Here is a 23,890-nt window from a genome sequence, read left to right on the forward strand (position 1 = left end):
GTATTTGGGAACTAGAGAGTATCTCTACTCATGTGAGCTGAGAAATTAAATTTAAGGCTTCAAAATATCTTCATATGGGAAAAGAATGGATGATTACAAAAAGCATCCCAGCAAGTCTAAGGAAGCAAACAGAATTTCTAGAAATGAAAAATAAATAAAATTAAAAACTCAGTGGAAGTTACATAGGAGATCAGAGGGAGAGGAAGAGACAAAGAGTTGAAAAGGGGATGATGAGATGGGAAGTATGACAGAGGTTAAGAAACATGAGAGATGACCTTTCAGTCATGAAAGAGTATGAGGGTCTGAACTTGCCCCCCTGCCATAAACGACTAGAAAACCATACAAAATATATAAAACAAGTGTTTTTGGAAATGTTTAATAGGAAGTGAAGCAGGATAAACCCTGAATGAGGGGAAGCAAACAAGGTATATTCTGCAGTGGCCCTAGCCTTCATCTAGGAGGCAGTTTACAGACTACAGCACAGAAAGGTGGAATCCAAATAGAGCCCAGAAGATTTGCTGATTTGAGAATACAGAGTCTGGAGTTCAGAGAGGCCAAGATTGCTACAGTCTGCGGACAGAGAAAGAACTCTAGAAAAGCTGTTTACAGGTACCCAGAGAACACCAATCTTTGTGTGCATAGGGTGAAATTCACAAGGCCATGCAAAGAACAAATTCTGAAAAAAGAACAATTACTGGGGAGCTAAAGCCAAACAATTACCAGAGATCACAAAGGGTCAGGACTTTTCAGACTTCCAACAGCAAGAATGGAGATATATCTTCGAATTCAGTGTGTATTCAGCAGAGATTCCAGGAGCATCACATCAGAGTACTGAAGTTTAACTAGTAGTCTAGAGAAAAGCTGCTCTAGCCTTAACCAAAAAAAGCTTGAAAGCAAGCTTTTCAAAAGAACCAGACTGATTCACAAGGAACTTAACCATCTACAAGAACAACCTTCAAAATGCTTTAAAGGGATACAACAAAATCCAGCATTAAGAATGCAATACACACAATGTCCAGTATCCAATTAAAAAATTACTGGACATGTTAAAAAAGAGGAAAATGTGACCCCAAACCAGGAGAAAAATCAGTTATTAGAAACAGATCCAGGTATCACACATATGATTAAAATTAGGAGGCACTGGTTGTTAAGATGGAAATGTTCAAGATGCTTAAGAAGTATTTTAAAACAAGCATATAAAGAATAAAAAGCGAAATGGAAGACATAAAAAAAATGTTGAACTTGTAAATATAAATGTTAAATTATCAGAAATGAAAATTCACTCCAATGGATTAACAGTATCTTATACAATGAAGAAAAGATAAATGAACTTGAAGGCATAGCAACAGAAACTACCAAAAATAAAGCATGGAAAGAAAAAGATTAACAGAGCCTCATCATCTTTAGAAAATTTCAAGTGGTATAATATATAGGTAATTATGACAACAAAAAAATAAAAAAAGATGAAAGAAAATGAAAACAAAACTGAAGAAATAACGGCCAAAACATCCTACATTTGATTAAGAAAGCATAAATCCACAAATCTGAGATACTCAAGCTTCAAGCAGAATAATCTCATGCACAGAAAAACACATTAACACACATGGTCACCAAACTGTTGAACCAGTGGCCAAAAGAGAGAGACAATTTTGGTGTATAGAAACAAAGATTTAAAAATTACCCTAGGCTTCTCATCTGACATTATACACATCAAATCACAATTAATAGCCTCTCTAAAGTGCTGAAGGGGAAAAAACGTCAACACATAATTATATACCTACCAAAAATATTCAAAACTTGGGTCAAAATAAAGTCTTTTTCAAATAAACAAAAGATGAGAAAATTCATCATCAACAAATCTGCACTATAAGTAAGATATGATAATGGAAGTTTCTTCAGGCAGAAAGAAAATGATACCAAAGAGAGCCGTAATTTCCATATATGAATGAAGAGTACCCAAATGGTAAATAAATAAGACTTTTCTTATTTTTAATTTTCTTTGAAAACTGCTTAAAGCAAACATAACAACAGTTATTATAGAGTTTACAGAGCATGTAAAATGAATGAAAATGAAAGATGTAAAATAAATGACAACAATAGCACAATAAACAGAAGGAAAAAAGAAACAGCAGAATATGTATTTTTAAAGTGCACAGGAAACCGCATGAAGATAAAAAAATTTTGAATTACAAAATAAGCCTAAACAAATTTAAAAACATTAAAATACACAGTAAGTTCTCTGACATAATTCAAAGACAAAATTCAATCAGAATAACAGAAAATTACACAGAAAATTCTCCAAATATCTGGCAGCTAATAATACAATTCTAAGTAACTGCAGAGTTAAAGAAAAAAATCACAAGGACAATCTCACAACACATACTTTGAAAAACACTCGTTTAAAAGCAGGGGTAGGAAAATTACAACCCTTGGACTTGTACCTGTTTTAATAAATAAAGTTTTACTGGAACAGCCACACGTATTCCTTTATAAGCTGTCTATGACTGCTTTCATTCTAACGCAGAGCTAGAGTAGCTGTGACAGAGACCGTATGCTCTCAAGCTTAAAATATTTACTGACTTGTTATAGACAGCTTTGCCAGTCTCTGGTTTAGAGTACAGATTCTGCCCAGGTTTAAATGCCAGTTCCATCTCTGTCGCTGACTGGATTCCCAATAGCAAGTAATCTGAGCAATTATTTAGCTTCTCTGTACCTTAGGTTCCTCTTAAGTGAGGATAATAGAGTAATTATTAGGGTTAATATGAGAATTAACACACATAGATGAGTTAGAAGAGTGCTTGGCACATGCTTAATGTTATATAAATGTTTGCTATCATCATCATTATTATTTTTACCATAACCATAATTAACTGTAAAAGCCCAGGCCTTTGACCCATCTGAATGAGAAATGCCATTGAGTACCTAGCTAGAAAGTTTCTGCAAAGCAGAATCATTATTTAAGTCCCCAAATGGAGAGAATGAGTGACTTACATAAAAAGATACAAAATACAGTTTGTATCTGGCTCTCCATCAAGTGAACTAGAAGAGACAACTTGCTCCTCTTAAGAGTCCTTAATATTTGGGAACTAGAGAGTATCTGCATATGTTTAGCTAAAAACAAAAATATCTACCTCTTGCTATGGCACACCGTGTAAAGGTTAAAATTCTACAAGACAAGTATAAAGTGAGGAACAGTCAGAAAGGCACTGACCATTCTATCAGTGCCTCTTCTCTCTGGCTAAGCTGATCACACACACAGTGAACCACAACTGACCAAAACTTTAAAGCTTCGTGCTTCCCAAGTGGCTCAGTGGTAAAGAATCCACCTGCCAACTCAGCAGATGCCAGAAATTTGGGTTCGATCTCTGAGTTGGGACGATGCCCTGGAGAAGGAAGGAAGTGGCAACCCACCCCAGTATTCTTGCCTGGAAAACCCCATGGACAGAGGAGCCTGGCGGGCTACAGTCCATGTGACTGCAAAGAGTCAGATACGACTGGTAACTGAGCACGCATGTACCTCAGCAGGGCCCCAGAGCATCCAGCTCTGTACAGGCAGTAACAAAGGAGACCTGGGAGCACTTCCTCTGTAGCCCTGATAGACATATCATGGCCAAAACCAACCTCCCTAACCACAGAGTAAGCAACAGCAGAGAGGAAAATGTAGCAACAACCAAGCAAATACTGCCCTCTGAGATTTCCATAGCTCTGTACCTTACCGTCTTTTCTTACAGGTGTGCATAAAGGTTTCCAGGGAAAGTAATGCTTGAACCATATCTTAGAAGACAGAGGACGAGACAGCTGGGCAGAAAAGTGAACAGAATGTATTTCAGAGCAAAGTATACCAAGATGAGATAGATGATGGTGCTTTCAGGAAAGAGCTGGTACTCTGATGTGGCTGGGGGGAAGAGCTGCCTGCTGGGAAGTGGCAGGAGACAAGATTAGAGAGGCAGCCAGAGCCAGGGGAAAGAGTAAGCTTTGTTTTTAATGAGCTAGAATAAAGGGAATTCAGTTTTTAAACATGTAATAAATGGTATATCTATATGACATTCAAGGAGGCTATATGGAGTTGGAGAAGGAAATGGCAACCCACTCCAGTACTCTTGCCTGGAAAACCCCATAGACAGAGGTGCCTGGCGGGCCACAGTCCATAGAGTCACAAGAATTGGACACGACTTAGTGACTAAATCATCGCGTCATACAAAACTGAGGAAAGAAGCTGGGGCCACTGTTAACTGATACAGGAGTTAAAGTCATAGATGTAGTAATCTGAAAGAGAATAACTAAAATGACAGGGTGAAGGGAAAGAAAGCTATATTTATAGGAACACTGATATTTAAGAAGCAGACAGAAGGAACAGCTCCTTTCAAGATAACTAAGCACAAGGGTGAACATTGAAATTTTAGGAATCAGTGAACTAAATGGACTGGTATGGGTAAATTTAATTCAGATGACCATTATACCTACCTGAAGAAGGAAATGGCAACCCACTCCAGTATTCTTGCCTGGAGAATCCCATGGACAGCGGAGCCAGGCAGAGTCAGACACGACTGAAGCGATTTAGCATTATATCTACTACTGCAGACAAGAAGCCCTTAGAAGAAATGGAGAAGCCCTCATAGTCAACAAAAGAGTCCAAAATGCAGTACTTGGGTGCAATCTCAAAAATGACAAGGCAAACCATTCAATATCACAGTAATCCAACTCTATGCCCCAACCACTAATGCCAAAGAAGCTGAAGTTGAATGGTTCTGTGAAGACCTACAAGACCTTCTAGAACTAACACCAAAAAAGATGTCCTTTTTGTCATAGGGGGCTGGAATGCAAAAGTAGGAAGTCAAGAGATACCTGGAGTAACAGGCAAGGTTGGCCTTGGAGTACAACATGAAGGAGGGCAAAGGCTAACAGAGTTTTGCCAAGAGAACGCACTGGTCACAGCAAACACCCTCTTCCATCAACATAAGAGATGACTCTACACATGGACATCACCAGATGGTCAACATCAAAATCATACTGATTATATTCTTTACAGTCGAAGATGGAGAAGCTCTATACTATCAACAAAACAAGACCAGGAGCTGACTGTGGCTCAGATCATAAATTCCTTATTGCAAAATTCAGACTAAATTGAATAAAGTAGGGAAAACCACTAGGCCATTCATAAATCAAATCCCTTATGATTATACAGTGGAAGTGAAAAATACATTCAAAGAATCAGATCTGATAGAGTACCTGAAGAACTATGGACAGAGGTTCATAACACTTTATAGGAGGTGGTGATCAAAACCATCCCCAAGAAAAAGCAATGCAAAAAAGGCAAAATGGTTGTCTGAGGAGGTCTTACATATAGCTGAGAAAAGAAAGGAAGTGAAAGGCAAAGGAGAAAAGGAAAGATATACTCACCTGAATGTAGAGTTCCAAAGAACAGAAAGGACAGATAAGAAAGCCTTCCTCAGTGATTAATGCAAAGAAATAGAGGAAAACAATAGAATGGGAAAGACTAGAGATCTCTTCAAGAAAATTAGAGATACCAAGGGAACATTTCATGCAAAGATGGGCACAATAAAGGACAGAAATGGTATGGACCTAACAGAAGCAGAAGGTATTAAAGAGAGGTGGCAAGAATACACAGAAGAACTATACATAAAAGATCTTCATGACCCAGATAATCATGATGGTGTGATCACTCACCTAGAGCCAGACATCCTGGAATGTGAAGTCAAGTGGGCCTTAGGAGGCATCACTACAAACAAAGCTAGTGGAAGTGATGGAATTCCAGATAAGCCATTTCAAATCCTAAAAGATGATGCTGTGAAAGTGCTGCACTCAATATACCAGCAAATTTGGAAAAGTCAGCAGTGGCCACAGGACAGGAAAAGGTCAGTTTGCATTCCAATCTCAAAGGCAGTGCTAAAGAATATTCAAACTACCACACAATTGCAATAATTTCACATGCTAGCAAAGTAATGCTCGAAATTCTCCAAGCTAAGCTTCAACAGTATGTGAACTGAGAACTTCCAGAGGTTCAAGCTGGATTTAGAAAAGGCAGAGCAATCAGAGATCACATTGCCAACGTCTGTTGGGCCATAGAAAAAGCAAGAGAATTCCAGAAAAACATCTACTTCTGCTTTACTGACTACACTAAAGGCTTTGACTGTGTGGATCACAACAAGCTGGAAAATTTTTAAAGAGATGGGAATACCAGACCACCATACCCACCTCCTGAGAAATCTGTATGCAGATCAAGAAGCAACAGTTAGAAGCGGACAGGGAACAATGGACTGGCCCTAAATTGGGAAAGGAGCACGTCAAGGCTGTATATTGTCACCCTGCTTATTTAACTTCTATGCAGAGTACATCATGTGAAATGACGGACTGGATGAGAAACAAGCTGGAATCAAGATTGTTGGGAGAAATATCAATAACCTCAGATATGCAGATGACACCACCCTTATGGCAGAAAGCGAAGAGGAACTAAAGAGCCTCTTGATGAAAGTGAAAGAGGAGAGTTTAAAAGTTGGCTCAAAACTCAACATTCAAAAAGCTAAGATCATGGCATCTGGTCCCATCATTTCATGGGAAATAGATGGAGAAACAATGAAAACAGTGACAGATTTTATTTTCTTGGGCTCCAAAATCGCTGCAGATGGTGACTGCAACCATGAAATTCAAAGATGCTTGCAACTTGGAAGAAAAGCCATGACAAACCTAGACAGCATGTTAAAAAGCAGAGGCATTACTTTGCCAACAAAGGTCTGTCTAGTCAAAGCTATGGTTTTTCCAGTAGTCATGTACAGATGTGAGAGCTGGACCATAAAGAAGGCTGAGAACTGAAGAATTGATGCTTTGAACTGTGGTGTTGGAGAAGACTCTTGAGAGTCCCTTGGACTGCAAGATCAAACCAGTCCATCCTAAAGGAGATCAGTCCCAAACAGTCATTGGAAGGACTGATGCTGAAGCTGAAGCTCCAATATTTTGGCCATGTGATGTGAAGAGCTGACTCATTGGAAAAGACCCTGATGCTGGGAAAGACTGAAGGCAGGAGGAGAAGGGGACCACAGAGGATGAGATGGTTGGATGGCATCACTGACTCAATAGATGTGAGTCTGAGAAAGCTCCAGTAGATGGTGAAGGACAGGGAGGCCTGGCGTGCTGCAGTCCACGGGATCTCAGAGAGTCGGACACGACTGAGTGACTGAACAACAACAAAGAAGTAACAGGGAGGGAAAACACAGATAAAGAAGCCTCTATTCAGCTTCCCAAATTCCTTCCTGATTCTATTTCCAAAGAAAGCCTTGGTTGTGTCTTTAGTTAAACTAGAAGGAAAGCTTTGAAGTTCCTGGCTTCACTTAGACTTGGGTGTTTTTCAACAGTAAACACTACAGTACTGCACATCTATGGTTGGTTGAATCCACAGAGGTAGAGGAACCGTGAATACAGAGGGTCAACTATAAGTTATATGCATGTTAATCCCTGCATTGTTCAATGGTCAGCTGTATTTATTAAAAAGTTCAAGCACACTAAATACTCAAATGAGAAAAACATCTCGATAGGCATAACTAGATGTGTTCCAACAGCTTCTGCAAGTGTGAAACACATTCAAATAGTAGACAATTAAACTTAAAAGAGTCTAGTATTGGGTGGGGGGGTCCTTGTGATTTCAATATTTATTGAGTGAGGACTAGTTGTTACATATATCACAAAGTAAAAATCACAAATTGTGCAAAATATCTAGGACTTAACAGAGTAAACACTGGTCAAATCATATAGAAAGTCATAAGGAATCAGGATCTGGCAAGTAACAGAAGAGACGAAAGCTAAAAATAATACAACAGGCACCTGAGATATGTCTGGACGCTAAGAGGTTACTAGGAGTCCCAGGAATAACGTCAGTGAGCTCCTCTAATGTTTCTGCAAAAATGACTCTCTTCATAGGCATGTGTCAAAACTCGAAGGTGAAAGGCAAAGTAAAGCGTTTTATTTTGTATCAGCATGAAACTGACAAAGTCAGGTTAAAAATTAACATTTTATTCTTAGTTCATACCATAAATTAGCAGTTTTAACTATAACTTAGATCTTGTTAAATATGTGAACGTGCTTTTATAAATTATGGTTGTATTTTCAAGATAAAAGGATTAATGCCTTTCTCATACAATCCTCTCTCTCATTTACTATGAAATTTTAGTCCCTGTTTGATATGAATTTATATAGCCTTTTCATGCCCTGATTATTCCCAACAAGACAGACTTCCAGTATTAGCATGGATAGTCAAGCCATTTAGAAAAAAACAGCTAGGAAAAGAAAATTCAGCATACTACCAACAGGAAGACTCATTCAACTGGATAAATCTTAATTGATCACTTACAGTTTCAAATCTAGTAAAAAATGCAAAAATTAGATAATATTTCCTAATTAGTATTTCACAAACAGTTAAAGATATTAGTGAATAATACGTTCTCAAATTTAACTCAAGCATCTTCTCATTAGCATAATTTCAGAAATACTCTTAATTTTCAATTGATCGCAGATCCTTACAAGTTTCAACTGTACTTAAGATGAAAGATAAATATAAATAACCCCTGAAATATAAATAACCACCTCCTTAGTTCCATGTTTGGGAGGCAGTAGGGCATTGGGGTTAAAAACATGAGCTTTGGAGTATGACTGACCTGGGTTCCCGCTCTGGCTCCACTTACTAGCTGTGTAACCTGGGGCAAGTTATTTAACCTCTCTAAGTCTCAGATTCTTTATCTGTAAAATAGAGATAATAATAATATCTATTTCGTAGGGTTGTTGTGAGGATTAAATGAGATAATGTAAGCTTAGCACAATGCCTGGCAATTAGTATGTGCTCAATAAATTTAGCTATTATGATTTTATAAGCTTACATTTTTAAGTAACATGTTCTTATGAAGATCTGTGATAATAAAATGCATGTACCCAAGATGTTTATTATAAATTACTTGAAACAAGCAAAAGTAAATAAAGCTTTCAGCTAGTAAAAGCTCCTGGCATCATTTCTCATTTCATATAAGAGAAATTCCTCAGCAATGCAATACATTTAGAAAGGGTAATTTTTAAATTAAGAAAAAAAAAATCTATATTTAAAGTATAAAAGTATAGTTAAACCATCTTAGATATCATAATACTTCTGGAAAATAATTTAAAAAACAACTTTTGTTGATTTGTTGCATAAAACAATCTCTTGCAAAGTAAGGAGAGAATATTATTCTCTTCCTTTCAAGAAGGAAAATGAAATTCTGATATGAGGACATTAAGGGAACTGAAAATAATAGCAAAATAGGACATGAATTAAGGTTCTGGAATTGCCAGTCATGGCTACCCAGTGATTCTAAACCTAGAAGCACATTTTTCTGCAAATGAGAAGTTCAAGTTACATCTTTATAGATTTTATAGATCTCTTACCAGACTTTTATCAGAAAGTTATATTAATCTATGCTACTCAAAGAAACTATTCCTCAGAGTTATATATTAAAATATCTACTGGCTATCAAGTGACTAGAGCAAAATGTAATGTGTTTCTGTAAAATATAGATCTAAAAAATTAATTTTAAGAATTAAAAAGCAGACAACTAAAATTTTTCTAAAAGTTATAATGATTTTTAAAGTTTAATTTCACTGTAAAACTTGTAAAGATTATAAATTAACTAAATCTGCAAAAACTAACTTCTTACCACTTCTTAAATAAGTGTTAGGTATAACACGTTCCACGAGAGTACCACAAAACAGCTGTTGGCTTAGTGTTTTAAAAATCACTGACTAGAAGTAAACAGTAATTTGGGAAGTGGAATGATGATTACATCTTTTGCTATGAATGTTGACTTTATATAAAATAACTCATATAAGAACTACCTCATTGTTTTCAATTAAAAATATAATTTTAATAGAAATATTTAAATAACAAAAAATTAAAATGGTTACAGCTCTACTTAGAGAAACTTTAATTTTTCTAAGATATTTTATAATACCTGGAAAAGAGTTATATGTAAAATTTTCTAGAACAACCAGGTAAAGTTCCACTGACTCAGAATCACTTAGGCCTTTATAGTAATAATTAATTCAGCTGAAAAGTTCTTCATACAATGAAATAAAAACTCATTACTCTTATTTTTCTTATATATATATCTACCACCCACCCATCCCATCTACCCACATCCACCTTGAACAAATGCTTTTTGTCAACTGCTTTCCAATTTAATATCTACAGGTTTACAATAATTTATTATAATACACATTTTAAAAACACAGCTTAGAAAAAGAGAAAAAATTTTAACATACCTGTCCATCTAAGTCGAATGCTAAGCAAGCTACTCCGTGAGTATGAACGTCCTTCAGAACTGATATGGTCTGCACAGTGTACGAATCCCAAATGCAGATATAAGGCTCCTTCCCAACTTGTCCTGTTGCTACCAGAACCCGTTCAGGATGCAATGCAAGGCTGCAAAATCAATCAATCAATAAACAGATTTAAAACTGCTTATAGAGCTGTTATATCAATGTGAAAATTAAGACTTTCATTATTTATCTACTTAAAATAATTTGGATTTAAAATAACTTCCATAAAAACCCATGCTAAGAGTTATTACTTCAATGGTACATGTGATAATCAGTTATGACAGGCTTTATAATCCTGTTATATGACGCAGTGTGTGTAAACTTCTCCAAAAAAGAAAAAAGAATTCTCACAAGTACTCAACTGAACCACAGAAATGAATTAGTATCAACCTTACCACTCGCCATTTTCTCATTTGGTATTAACCTTCTTTTAAGCTCTCTCTCCCACTTACTCTTTTACTATATAAAAGTTAGACCAATTCTTAGTGTTCAAGCAACTCCTATGATAACACTAAATTACAAATCCCATTTAAAAAACAGAAAAGTCACTCATAATTCACACAAAGTAGTCTATAAGTCTTTAAAGATAAGACAAGGGCCAAATAGTTGACAGTGCTTTACATACATCAGCAGAAGGCAGAGAATGAATATAAATTTCTACTTCATAAATTTTTCTACAAGTATAGTTAGATGATTAGCTTCCCCTTTGGGAGAAACAAAATCACTCCCGGTATCAGGGTGGAAGATGAACTGAAAGAGGGAAAAGTTAGGAGGGCAAAAACAGAATCAACGGATGTGATGTACTGAGGAAGGGAAAGGGAACAGTCTAAGATGACTCTTGGGTTTCTGGCGGGGCAACTGGATGGTCAGGGACGGTATCATCCAGTCAAGGAATACTAAGTGAGAAACTACTGAGAGGAAAGATAAGCGGGGATGGAAGTTTTGTCCAACACGTTAAAACCAATATAGTACATCAATAAATAAAAATCAATAATCAATACATAAAGGACACCCAAACTCCCACACACATTCATCTCATTAGATGCAGAAAAAACATTTGACAAAAATCCAACCTCTTTCGGGACTTCCTGGTGGCCCAGTGGTTAAGAATCCGTCTGCCAGTGCTGGGGACGTGGGCTTGATCTCTGGTGGGGGGACTAAGATCCCACATGCTAGCACCACAACTGTTAAGCATGGGCGCATCAATGAGAGCCTTCACGCCACAAACCCCGGAGCCGGGGTGCTGTGGAGCCTGCGCGGCACAATCAGAGAGAAGAAGCCTGCACACTGCAATACAAGGTCTCACATGCCACAGCTAAGACCCAACACAATCATAAATAAATAACTAAATGTTTTTAAGAAAGAATAAAATACTCAGGAATAAATGTATACAAAGTGACAAAAGACCTGTGCTCCAAAAACTATAAGACTCTGATAGAAAAAAAATATTGAGGATGTCACAAATAGCATGTTCTTAGATTTGAATAATAAATGTTAAAAATGACTATACTACCCAAGGCAATCTACAGATTCAATGTAATCCCTATCATATTACGAATGGCATTTTCCACAGAACTAGAACTAAAAAAATTAAAATTTATATGGAGAAACAAAAGACCCCAAATAGCCAAAACAATCTTGAGAAAGAAATAGAGCTGGAGGAATCAAGCTCCCTGACTTCAGACTTTATTACAAAGTTACAGTCATCAACAGTATGGTACTGGCACAAAAACAGAAATATAGGTGAATGGAATAGGATTGAAAGCCCAGAAATAACCCTACTTATCTATGGTACGTTAATCAACAAAGGAGGCAAGACTGTACAATGATGGAGAGTCTCTTCAATAAATGGTGCTGCGAAAACTGGATAGCTACATTTAAAAAAATGAAATAAGAACATTCTTTAACATCATCACAAAAATAAGTTCAAAATGGATTAACAACCTAAACATAAGACTGGACATTGTAACACGCTTAGAGGAAAACACAGGCAGAACACTCTCTGCCATAAATCACAGCACTATCTTTGTCAATCCATCTCCCAGAGTAATGGAAATAAAAACAAATGAACGAATGGGACCTAATTAAACTCAAAAGCTTTTGTACAGCAAAGTAAACCATAAAGAAAACAAAAAGACAACCCACAAAACAGGAGAAAATATTTGCAAATGATGTGATCAACAAGGGACTAGTCTCCAAAATTTACTAACAGCTCATGTGGCTTAATATCATCAAAACAAAAAACCCAATCAAAAACAAAGGGCCGAAGACCTAAATAGACATTTCTCCAAAGAAGGCATACAGATGGCCAAGAGGCACATGTAAAGATGTTCAGCATCACTAATTATTAGAGAAACGAAAATCAAAGCTTTTATACAATGAGATATCACCGAACACCAGTCAAAATGGCCATCATTTAAAAATCTACAAACAATAAATGCTAGAGAGGGTGTGGAGGGAAGAGAATCCTCTTATACTGTTAGTGAGAATGTTAACTGGTACAGCCACTGCGAAGAACAGTACTACTGTTAAACAGAGCCACCAAGCCATCCTGCAACCCCACTCACAGGCATACATCCAGAGGAGACATGGTCTCAGAGGATACACGCACCCCAGTGTTCAGTGCAGCACTGTTGACAACAGCCAAGACGAGGAAGCAAGCTAAATGTCCACTGACAGAGGAATGGATAAAAAGATATGGCATCTATCTATCTATATTTATACATAACAAGTCAGCCATCCACTCCAGGATTCTGGCCTGGAGAATTCCATGGACTGCATAGTCCATGGGTCACAAAGAGTTGGACACGACTGAATTGACTTAGCCCGCATGCACGCACTGGATGGACCCAGAGATACTAAGTGAAGTAAGTCAGACAGAGATCGTACAGTATCTCTTATATGCTGAATCTAAAAAGAAATTATACAAATGAACTTATTTACAAAAAGGAAACACAGTCACAGACTTGGGAGAATGAACTCATGGTAACCGGGGCGAAGGGGGGAAAGAAAGGATAGTTAGGGAGTTTGGGATTGTACACATATTTTAAATGGATAACCAGCAAGGACCTACTGTATAGCACAGGGAACTCTGCCCAATATTTTGTAACAATCTAAATGGGAAAAGAATTTGAAAAAGAATGGATACACATAAATGTATATATTGGGCTGGCCAAAAAGCTGTCTGGGGTTTTCTATGCATCGAACTTTCTGGCCAACCCAACAACTGAGTCACTCTGTTGTACACTTGAAACTAACACAACACTGTTAATCAATCAACTATACTCCAAAAAAAAAAAAAAAAAAGTTAAAAAAACACACAAATTGCCCAGAAAAGCACCTTTAGATAAACATAAAAAGAAACTAGAACATTTCAAAATGTGGAAATAATACATGTGGATGACAGATTGAAAATATGTAGAAAATACTCCATCCCTCTTTGATGGGTGTATGCAAGGCAAAATATTTTGGGTTCATCCAATAAGATGCACGATTCAAATCTATTACACATCATGCCCTCTCTGACTGAAAACTAGTGTGTCAAGTAAATGGTGTTCTGCCTGATGCCATAATGTTGAAGTATTATCTCTGTTAGTCCATTTATGACAAAAGTGGTATAACATTTAAAGGGCCATCATGCTTTAGTTGTTGACTGAAGAGACACTATGAGAGGGAACACTGTTTTCACTCATGTCTTTAACCCATCAGGAATTTATTTTTATATGTGGCATAAGAAAGAATTCAATTCAATTTTATTCTAGCTGAGCTAGCATCATTTGTTAAATATATTATTTCTTTTAGATATTAAACATATATTAAATTTCTATATACAGTCATATCTGTATTCTCAACTATGTCCCACAGGATTTTTTGTCTATTCCCATGAAAAATAATATTCTATTTATTAGAGTGATTCTTTTAATATGTTCTAGTATCTATTAACACTCCTCCCCCTCACTATTCTCTTATTATATCTTTTTTATTTTTTAACTCTGCTTGTCTGTTCTTATAGATTTATTCTTCCATATAAAATTTTAAATAACTTTATATCTAATTCTCAAACCTCACAGAAAATCTGCTATGATGTTTAGTGGAGTTGCATTAAATGTATATATCAACTTTGTGAGCATCAGAATACATAACATTAAATTTTTCCAACCAAGTTTTAAAATCACATACACTGTGATTGATTGCATCTCCAGCCAGGAGGAAAAGATGTGTTGTGGGCAACTCACATTTAACACATACAGAACTCTTTCCTCCTTAATTCCCCACCCCCGAATCTATTTCTCATCTTAGTATATGACATCACTAGCCACTCAGTTGCTCAGACCAAGAAGCTAAATTTAACCCTCATCCCTTTTCCCTTTCAAATGTGTTACACACATTCTATTAGCCTGTCCTACTGACCCTATCATCACCCCCATCTTCTCTGCTACAACCCGAATCTGAGCCACCTGCCCTTCTTCCTCTACCGCATTCCTTTAGGGTTTTCTTAACATAACCAGAGTGATCTTTTAAAACAATATAAGTTTCACCTAGTAAAAATCCCCCAACAGCTCCCTATCACAACTAGAAAAAATCCAAACTATCTAATATGGCACTTACAAAGCTCTACAATACATACCTCCATCTACTTCTCAAAACTCAACTTCTACGATTCTCCGTTTTGTTAACCACATTTCAGACACACTGGCCTTTCTGTCTCTTGAAAAGGCCAAACTTACTAGGCTCTCAAAGGTCTTTGGCTCTAGAATAATCTTCCAAGTCTTGCTTCATTCAAATAATTCATGCTTCAGGTCAAATGTAACTTGCTTAGCAAATCAAATCTAAAGGAGTATAAAAAGAATTATATACCACAACTATGTGGAATACTATCTGAGGTATTAATATGATTAAAAAAATCAACTGATGGATCCATCATGCCAATGGACTTAAAAAGAAAAATCATATGATCATATCAACAGATGCAAAAAAGACATCTGACAAATGCCAATACTTATTCATGATAAAAACTCTCAGGAAACTAGGAATACAGAAGAACTTTGTGTTAACCTTATAAAGAATATTTACAAAAACTCACAGCTAACATCATATTTCATGGTGAGAAATTCTAAGCTTTCCCACAAAGATCAGGTACAAGTCATGAATGTCCCCTTTCTCCACTCCTTTTCAATAATATACTGAAAGGCCTTGCTAATGCAATAATACAAGAAAAGGAAATAAAAGGTATACAGATTGGGAAGGAAGACATAAAACTGTCTTTGTTCATAGATGACACAATCACCTATGTAGAAAAGCCAAAAAAAAAAAAAAAAATCAGCAAAAAAAAAAAAAAAAAAAAAATTCCTGGAACTAATACATGACTATAGTAAGGCTGCAGGATACAAAGCTAACCTACAAAAATTAACTGTTATCCTACATACTGACAGTGAACAAGTGGAATCTGAAATTGAAAATGCAATACCATTATAGTAACACCCCAAACTGAAATATTTAGGCATATATCTAACAAAATAGATACAAAATCTATATGAGGAAAACCACAAAACTCTGATGAATGAAATCAAAGAACTATAATAAATAGATATTCTATATTCATGGATAGAAAGACTCAGTACTATCAAGATGATAGTTATTAGGGTAAAAAAAAGATGTCAGTTCTTCCCAACTTATCTGAATGCTGGAGGAGGTCACTGAGGATACATGACTACCAGCTGACCTAAGAACTGAACCCAGGCAACTAGAGACTCTGCACCCTGTTAAGGTCGCTATATAAATGCTTAAGATTCTAGGGTGCGGGTGTATGGAGATCTCCTTGTCATGCAGCTGCCCAAGACATGCCTTGTATGTAAATTTTCCTACCCCACTATCAGTGAGGGGAAACACCAACTCTGGGACCCCCATCTCTGCCCACCAGGGAACAAGCATTAGCCTTAGAATCCTTTAGGCCTCTGCCTCACCCACCAGCAGGCAAACACCAGCTCTGGAATCCCCTGGCCTTGCAGCTGGAGACCCCAGGACCCAACCCTGCCTGCCAGGTGGCTGATAACAACACCCTGGACCCCTTAGGGAGATGCCCCAGGACCTAGCCCATCTCACCAGTTGGCCAACACCACTTTTGGGACACCCCTCTAGCTATGTCTGGAACTGGCCCCACCCACCTGCAGGCCAGTATATCTGGAACACCCCATTGCCACAACCACCCACTCCAGAAACCAGCGCAAACCACCAGTGGGCCAGCACTAGCTCCAGGACAGTCAGCAGCCTTGCTGTGTAACCCTGCCCACCAATAGCCAGCGTCCTCCACACAAGTCAGTGCCTGGCAACTGACCGGAGTGCGGGCCAGCCAGACCGATCAGATGCGCGTAACAGTAGGGCCCACACAGCCCATGCAGCGGGCACCCCCAGAGCTCTGGCGACCCAGTGGGGCTGTGCTTTTGGGACAAAGAAGAACAAGTGAAGGGAAACAGGCAATCTACCCTATAGAGAGTTCTAGGTAATGATTGTGAAAGTGTTCAGAGAATTGGGGAGAAGACTGGATGAAGAGAAGTTTCTCACAGAAAATTTAAAAAGATAAAGAAAAACCAAACGGAGATGAAGAATACAGAAACTGAAATGAAAAACACACTAGAAGGAATCAACAGTATATTAAATGGTAGAGAGGAACAGATTAGTGACCTGGAAGACAAAGTAATGGAAATCACTCAAGCTAAACAAAAGAAAGAATAAAAATAAATGAGGACAGGTTAAGAGACCTCTGATACATCAAGCATATTAACATTTGAATTACAAGGATCCCAGAAGAGGAGAGAGAAAGAGCAGAGAACATATTTGAAGACACAGCAGCTGGAAACCTCCCTAACCTGAGGAAGGATACAGACAACCAGGTCCAGGAAACGCAGGAAGTCCCCAACAGGATCAACCCAAGGAGGACACACCAAGACATAAAAATCAGAGACAGAGAATGTTAAATGCAGCAAGGGAAAAGTAGCAAGTTATGGAGCAAAAGTAGCAAGGGAACTCCCACAAAGACCTTTCAGTAGAAACTCTGCAGGCCAGGAGGGAGTGGCATGATACATTTTAAATGATGAAAGGGATAAACCTACAACCAAGTAGGTAAAGCTTTATGACCTGGTAAAGCTTGTGTTCAGATTTTATGAAGAGATCAAAAGTTTTAAAGACAAGCAAAAGCTAAAAGAGTTTAGCACCACTAAACCAGCTTTATTAGAAATGCTACAGAGATATTTTCAAATGAAAAAGAAAAGGCCACAATAGAAACATGAAAATTATGAAAGGGAAAAATCTCATTAGTGAAGACAAAGATACACTAAAGTTAGTAAATGAGCCATAGTAAGGAGGTTAAAAGACAAAAGTCATGAAATCATCTATATCCACGATAAGTAGTTAAGGGACACACAAAACAAAAAAATGTAAAATATGATGCTAAAAACAGTAAACTTGGTGGGGGGTGATGCAGGGTTGTTAAAATGAGTTTGAACTTAAGAGATCAGTAACTTAAACACACACACACATACACACACACACAGAAGTCTATGTACAGTGTGGAGAATATACTCCATAACTATGTAGCATCTTGTATGGTGATATATCTTAACTAGACTTACCACGGTGATCGTTTTGAAATGTTCAGAAATATTGAATCACTACATTGTGTAACAAGAACTAACACAGTGTTGTAGGTCAATTATACTTCAAAAACAAACACAGAAAAAGAGGTCAGATATCAGAGGAAGGGAATGGAATGGGGAACTGGATTAAGATGATCAAAAGGTACAAACTTACACATTATCAGATAAAGAAAACTCAATAAAATTGGAAGAGAAAAAAAGACAATATGGTACTCAAAAAAGAGTAGACAAATATATCAATGGAAGAGAACAGAGACCCAGAAACAGACCCCTATAAATATAATCAACTGATTTTTGACAAAGGAGTAAAGGCACTACAAAGGGGCAAAAATAGACTCCTTGAACAAACAGTGCTGGAACAACATGTAAAAAGTGTATCTAGACACAGACCTTACACCTTTACAAAAATTAACTCAAAACGAATCACAGACCTAAATGTAAAACTATAAAATTCCTGGAAGACAACATGGGAGAAAATCTAGATGACCTTGGGCATGGTGATGCCTTTTTAGATACAACATTAAACACGGGATCCATGAAAGAAAGAAAGAAAGCTGGACTTCATTAAAATTACAAAAAAAAAAAAAAAATCTGCCCTGTGGAAGACAATAGCAAGAGTACTAGAAGACAAGCCACAGACTGGGAGAAAATATTTGTAAGAGTTCCAGAAAAACATCTATTTCTGCTTCACTGACTATGCTAAAGCCTTTTTGACTGCGTGGATCACAACAAACTGTGGAAAATTCTTAAAGAGATGGGAACATCAGACCACCTTACCTGCCTCCTGAGAAATGTATCTGCAGGTAAAGAAGCAACAGTTAGAAGTGAACATCGAGCAATGGACTGGTTCCAAATTGGGAAAGGAGTACGTCAAGACTGTATATTGTCACCCTGCTTATTTAACGTCTATGCAGAGTACATCATGCAAAATGCCAGGGTGGATGAAGCACAAGCTGGAATCAAGATTGCCAGGAGACATATCAATAACCTCAGATACGCAGATGACACCACCCTACGGCGAAGTGGAACTGAAGAGCCTCTTGATTAAAGAGGACAGTAAAAAAGCTAGCTTAAAACTCAACATTCAAAAAACGAAGATCATGGCGTCTGGTCCCATCACTGCACAGCAAATAGATGGGGAAACAATGACAGACTTTATTTTTGGGGGCTCCAAAATCATTGCTGAAGAATTGATTCTCTTGAGCTGTGGTGTTCGAGAAGACTCTTGAGAGTCCCTTGGACTGCAAGGAGATCCAACCAATTCATCCTAAAGGAAATCAGTCCTGAATATTCATTGGAAGGACTGATGCTGAAGCTGAAACTTCAATACTTTGGCCACCTCATGCGAAGAACTGACTCACTGGAAAAGACCCTGATGCTGGGATAGATTAAGACAGGAGGAGAAGGGGACAACAGAAGATGAGATGGTGGGATGGCATCACCAACTCAATGGACATGAGTTTGAGCAAGCTTCAGGAGTTGGTGATGGACAAGGAAGGCTGGTGTGCTGCAGTCCATGGGGTCGCAAAGAGTCAGACATGACTGAGTGACTGAACTGAATTGAAAATCACCGCAGATGGTGACTGCACCCATGAAATTCAAAGGCGCTTGCTCCTTGGAAGAAAAGCTATGACAAACCTAGACTGCATACTAAAAAGCAGAGACATTACTTTGCCAAGAAAGGTTCCTCTACTTAAAGCAATGGTTTTTCCAGTAGTCATGTATGGATGTGGGAGTTGGACCATAAAGAAGGCTGAGCACAGAAGGATCAATGTTTTTGAACTGTGGTGTTGGAGAAGACTCTTGAGAGTCTCTTGGACTGCAAGGAGATCTGACCAGTCCATCCTAAAGGAAATCAACTGTGAATAGTCATTGAAAGGACTGATGCTGAAGCTGAAGGTCCATTACATTGGCCACCTGATGTGAAGAGCTGACTCCCTGGAGAAGACCCTGATGCTGCGAAAGAGTGAGGGCAGGAAGAGAAGGGTGCGACAGAGGATGAGGTGGTTGGATGGCATCACTGACTCGACAGACATGAGTTTGAGCAAGCTCCGGAGTTGGTGATGGACAGGGAGGCCTGGCGTGCTGCAGTCCATGAGCTCACAAAGAGTTGGAAACAACTGAGCAACTGGACAACAACATTCAAAATACACAAGAAACTAAAAACTCAGCCGTAAGAAAACCCAATTAAAAAGCAGGCCAAAAACCTTAACACACTCCTCATTAAAGAAGATACACAGGTGAAAAATAAGCATATGAAAACATGCTCCATATCATATGTCATCAGGAAAATGTAAATTCAAACTCTAAGGCTCCACTACATGCCTATCAGAATGGCCAAGTCAGGAACACTGACCCCTCCAAATGCTGACAAGGGTGTGGAGTGACAGGCTCTCACACGTTGCTGGTGAGAGAGCAAAAACAGAAGTCACTTGGGAGACAGTTTGGCAGTTTCTTACAAAGCTAAACATGACCTTACCAAACAACGCAGCAAGTGTACTCCTTGGTATTTATCCAAAGGAGTGAAAACTTATGTCCACACAGAAACCTGCACACGGATGTTTATAGCTTTACTCATTATCACCAAAACATGGACGCAACGGAGAAGTCCTTCAATAGGTAAATGGGTAAATAAACTTGGTACAACCAGTTAATTCAATATTTGTTACTGATCAGTCGCTCAGTGTCCAACTCTTTGTGACCCTATGGACTGGGGAGGAGCCCACCAGGTTCCTCTGTCCAAGGAATTCTCCAGGCAAGAATCCTGGAGTGGGTAGCCATTCCCTTCTCCAGGAGATCTTCCCAACCCAGGGATCGAACTCAGGTCTCCTGCATTGCAGGCAGATTCTTCACCATCTGAGCCACCAAGGAAGCCCCCAAATAAATAAAATTACTTACAAAAAATAAATAGTGAAGTCTTAAAGTCTTACGATACATACATCATAAAGACTTAAAAGTAAACAATCTAAAACACAATAGTAGGGTCTTCCCTGCTGACTCAGTGGTAAAGGATCCTCCTGCCAATGCAGGAGACATGAGCTCGATCCCTGATCTGGGAAAATCTCACATGTTGCCGAGCAACTAAGCCTGTGCGCCACAACTATTGAGCCTGTGCTCAGGAGCCAGGAGCTGCAGCTACTGAAGCCCGAGCGCCCTGGGGCCTGTGCTCTGTAGCAAGAGAAGCCACTGCAGAGAGGAGCTTGCACACTGCAATTAGAGGGTAGCCCCTGCTGGCCATGACTAGAGAAAAAGCCCATACAGCAATGACAACTCAGCACAACCAAAATTTTAAAAGATAAAAAATAAATAAAACAAAATAGTAATATCTCTAGATATAAGATTGTGGGTAAATATTTTTCTTTACTTTTCAATGTTCTATTATGAATAGGTATTAATTTTAAAAACATAATAACCACCTTCTAAGAGGGGGCCTATCAAGCCTCTCCTACTCCTTTATCATGTCAACATTCAGACTCCTACATAGTCTCTTTGCACCCTGCAAAAACTGCTTTGTAAGAGCATATGTCAACTTGCATCCCAAATCTAACATCCAGGTTCCAGGTAAAACTTCTTACCATGTTAGTAGTGCCGCCCTCTATAGTGGTTTATGTGCTATTACACTGTCCATGGGTTAACTAATTATTGAGCTCCCCTGGTGGCTCAGACAATGAAGCGTCTGCCTGCAATGTGGGAGACACGGGTTCAATCCCTGGGTTGGGGAGATCCCCTGGAGAAGGAAATGGCAACCCACTCTAGTACTCCTGCCTGGAAAATTCCATGGACAGAGGAGCCTTGGAGGCTACAGTCCATGGGGCCGCAAAGAGGCGGACATGACTGAGTGAACTAATTATTAGTTAATTAATAATCATTATTAAATATTAGTTAACTAATAATTATTATTAGAAAAGTCACACTGCAACCAAGTAATGATGACCAGTCTATGGACTCTGTAATTAGTTATCACCTATGTTATGGCATCTGGTCCCATCACTTCATGGGAAATAAGATGGGCAAACAGTGGAAACAGTGACAGACTTTATTTTTTTGGCCTCCAAAATCACTGCAGATGGTGACTGCAGCCATGAAATTAGAAGACACTTACTCCTTGGAAGGAAAGTTATGACCAACCTAGACAGCATATTAAAAAGCAGAGACATTACTTTGCCAACAAGTGTCCGTCTAGTCAAGGCTATGGTTTTTCCAGTGGTCAAGTATGGATGAGAGAGTTGGACTATAACGAGAGCTGAGAGTTGAAGAATTGACGCTTTTGAACTGTGGTGTTGGAGAAGACTCTTGAGAGTCCCTTGGACTGCAAGGAGATCCACCCAGTCCATCCTAAAGGAGATCAGTCCTGGGTGTTCACTGGAAGGACTGATGCTGAAGCTGAAACTCCAGTACTTTGGCCACCTCATGAAAGGAGTTGACTCATTGGAAAAGACCCTGATGCTGGGAAGGATTGGGGGCAGGAGGAGAAGGGGACGATAGAGGATGAGATGGCTGGATGGCATCACTGACTCGATGGACATGAGTCTGAGTAAACTCTGGGAGTTGGTGATAGACAGGGAGGTCTGGCGTGCTGCAATTCATGGGGTCACAAAGAGTTGGACACGACTGAGAAACTGAACTGAACGATGTTTTAACACTTAAAATAGCCTTACACTTTCCACCCCCAGTTGGGAATTGTGCCCTGCTCCTTGATCAATCTTAGTATCTGTAAAGACAGGACCATTGAGGTGATTAAATATGGTTACATCATCACCTTGTGGCTAATTTAAATAATACCACAAGCAATATCATACTATTAGGTTGGTGCAAACATAATTGCGGTTTTGGATTTATAATCATATTTAGGCTCAAACACATCTTAATCAAAATAGGAACCATTACAATCAACATATTTTTTGCCAAAGAGAAATAAGTTTATTTATTCCTACGGTGCAAAAACTCATGCTTCGGGATTCAACAAACCCTTGGAAAGCATTTTCTGCCTCTTGCAGGTGGTGAAAGTGTTTTCCCTGCAAAAAGATGTCCAGATGCTTGAAGAAGTGGTAGTTGGTTGCCAAGAGGTCAGGTGAATATGGCGGATAAGGCAAAATTTCATAGCCTAATTCATTCAATTTTTGAAGCATTGGTTGTGCAACATGCAGTCGGGTGTTGTCATGGAGAAGAACTCGGCCTCTTCTATTGACCAATGACAGCTTCAGGCATCGCACTTTTCAGTGTCTCTCAGTGATTTGCTGAGCATTACTTCTCAGATGTTATGGTTTCACTGGGATTCAGAAAGCTTTAGTGGATCAGATGGGCAACAGACTACCAAACAGTGACCATGACCTTTTTTTGGTGCAAGTCTGGCTTTGGGAAATGCTTTGGAGCTTCCTCTCGGTCCAACCATTTGAGCTGGTTATCACTGGTTGCCATGTAGAATCCATTTTTCATCGCATGTCACAATCTGATTGAGAAATAGTTCACTGTTGTTGCATAGAATAAGAGAAGACAACACTTCAAAATGATGATTTTTTAAAAATTTTCGGTCAACTCATGAGGCACCCACTTACCAAGATTCATCACCTTTCCAATTTGCTTCAAATGCTGACTGACCACAGAACGGTCAATGTTGAATTCTTGGGGCAACTTCTGGGGTAGTTGTAAGAGGATTAGCTTCGATGATGGCTCTCAGTTGGTCGCTGTCAACTTCTGATGGCCAGCCACTATGCTCTTCATCTTCAAGGTTCTCATCTCCTTTGCAAAACTTCTTGATCCACCGCTTCTTGAATGCTCATTAGGAGTTCCTGAGCCAAATGCACTATTGACGTTACAAGTTGTCTCTACTGCTTTACAACCCATTTTGAACTCAAATAAGAAAATCACTTGAATTTGCTTTTTGT

At 38.5% G+C, this 23,890-nt stretch overlaps 1 protein-coding gene across 9 annotated transcripts in view; it reads right to left on the reverse strand.

Annotated features, from left to right (window-relative positions):
* Positions 1 to 23,890, reverse strand: part of EML5 (EMAP like 5) — a 154,527-nt gene that overhangs the window by 121,155 nt on the left and 9,482 nt on the right. For all 9 annotated transcript variants that reach the window (XR_010664010.1, XR_010664011.1, XM_065941690.1 and 6 more), the window contains exon 2: positions 10,297 to 10,456. Coding sequence is in view for 7 of the 9 variants with exons in the window: in XM_065941690.1 (XP_065797762.1) it covers positions 10,297 to 10,456 (160 nt within the window). In the remaining 2 variants the exon portion in view is untranslated. The remainder of the gene's footprint in view (positions 1 to 10,296; positions 10,457 to 23,890) is intronic.

This window comes from Muntiacus reevesi, chromosome 7, assembly GCF_963930625.1.
Source record: "Muntiacus reevesi chromosome 7, mMunRee1.1, whole genome shotgun sequence".
Taxonomy (NCBI): Eukaryota; Metazoa; Chordata; class Mammalia; order Artiodactyla; family Cervidae; genus Muntiacus; species Muntiacus reevesi.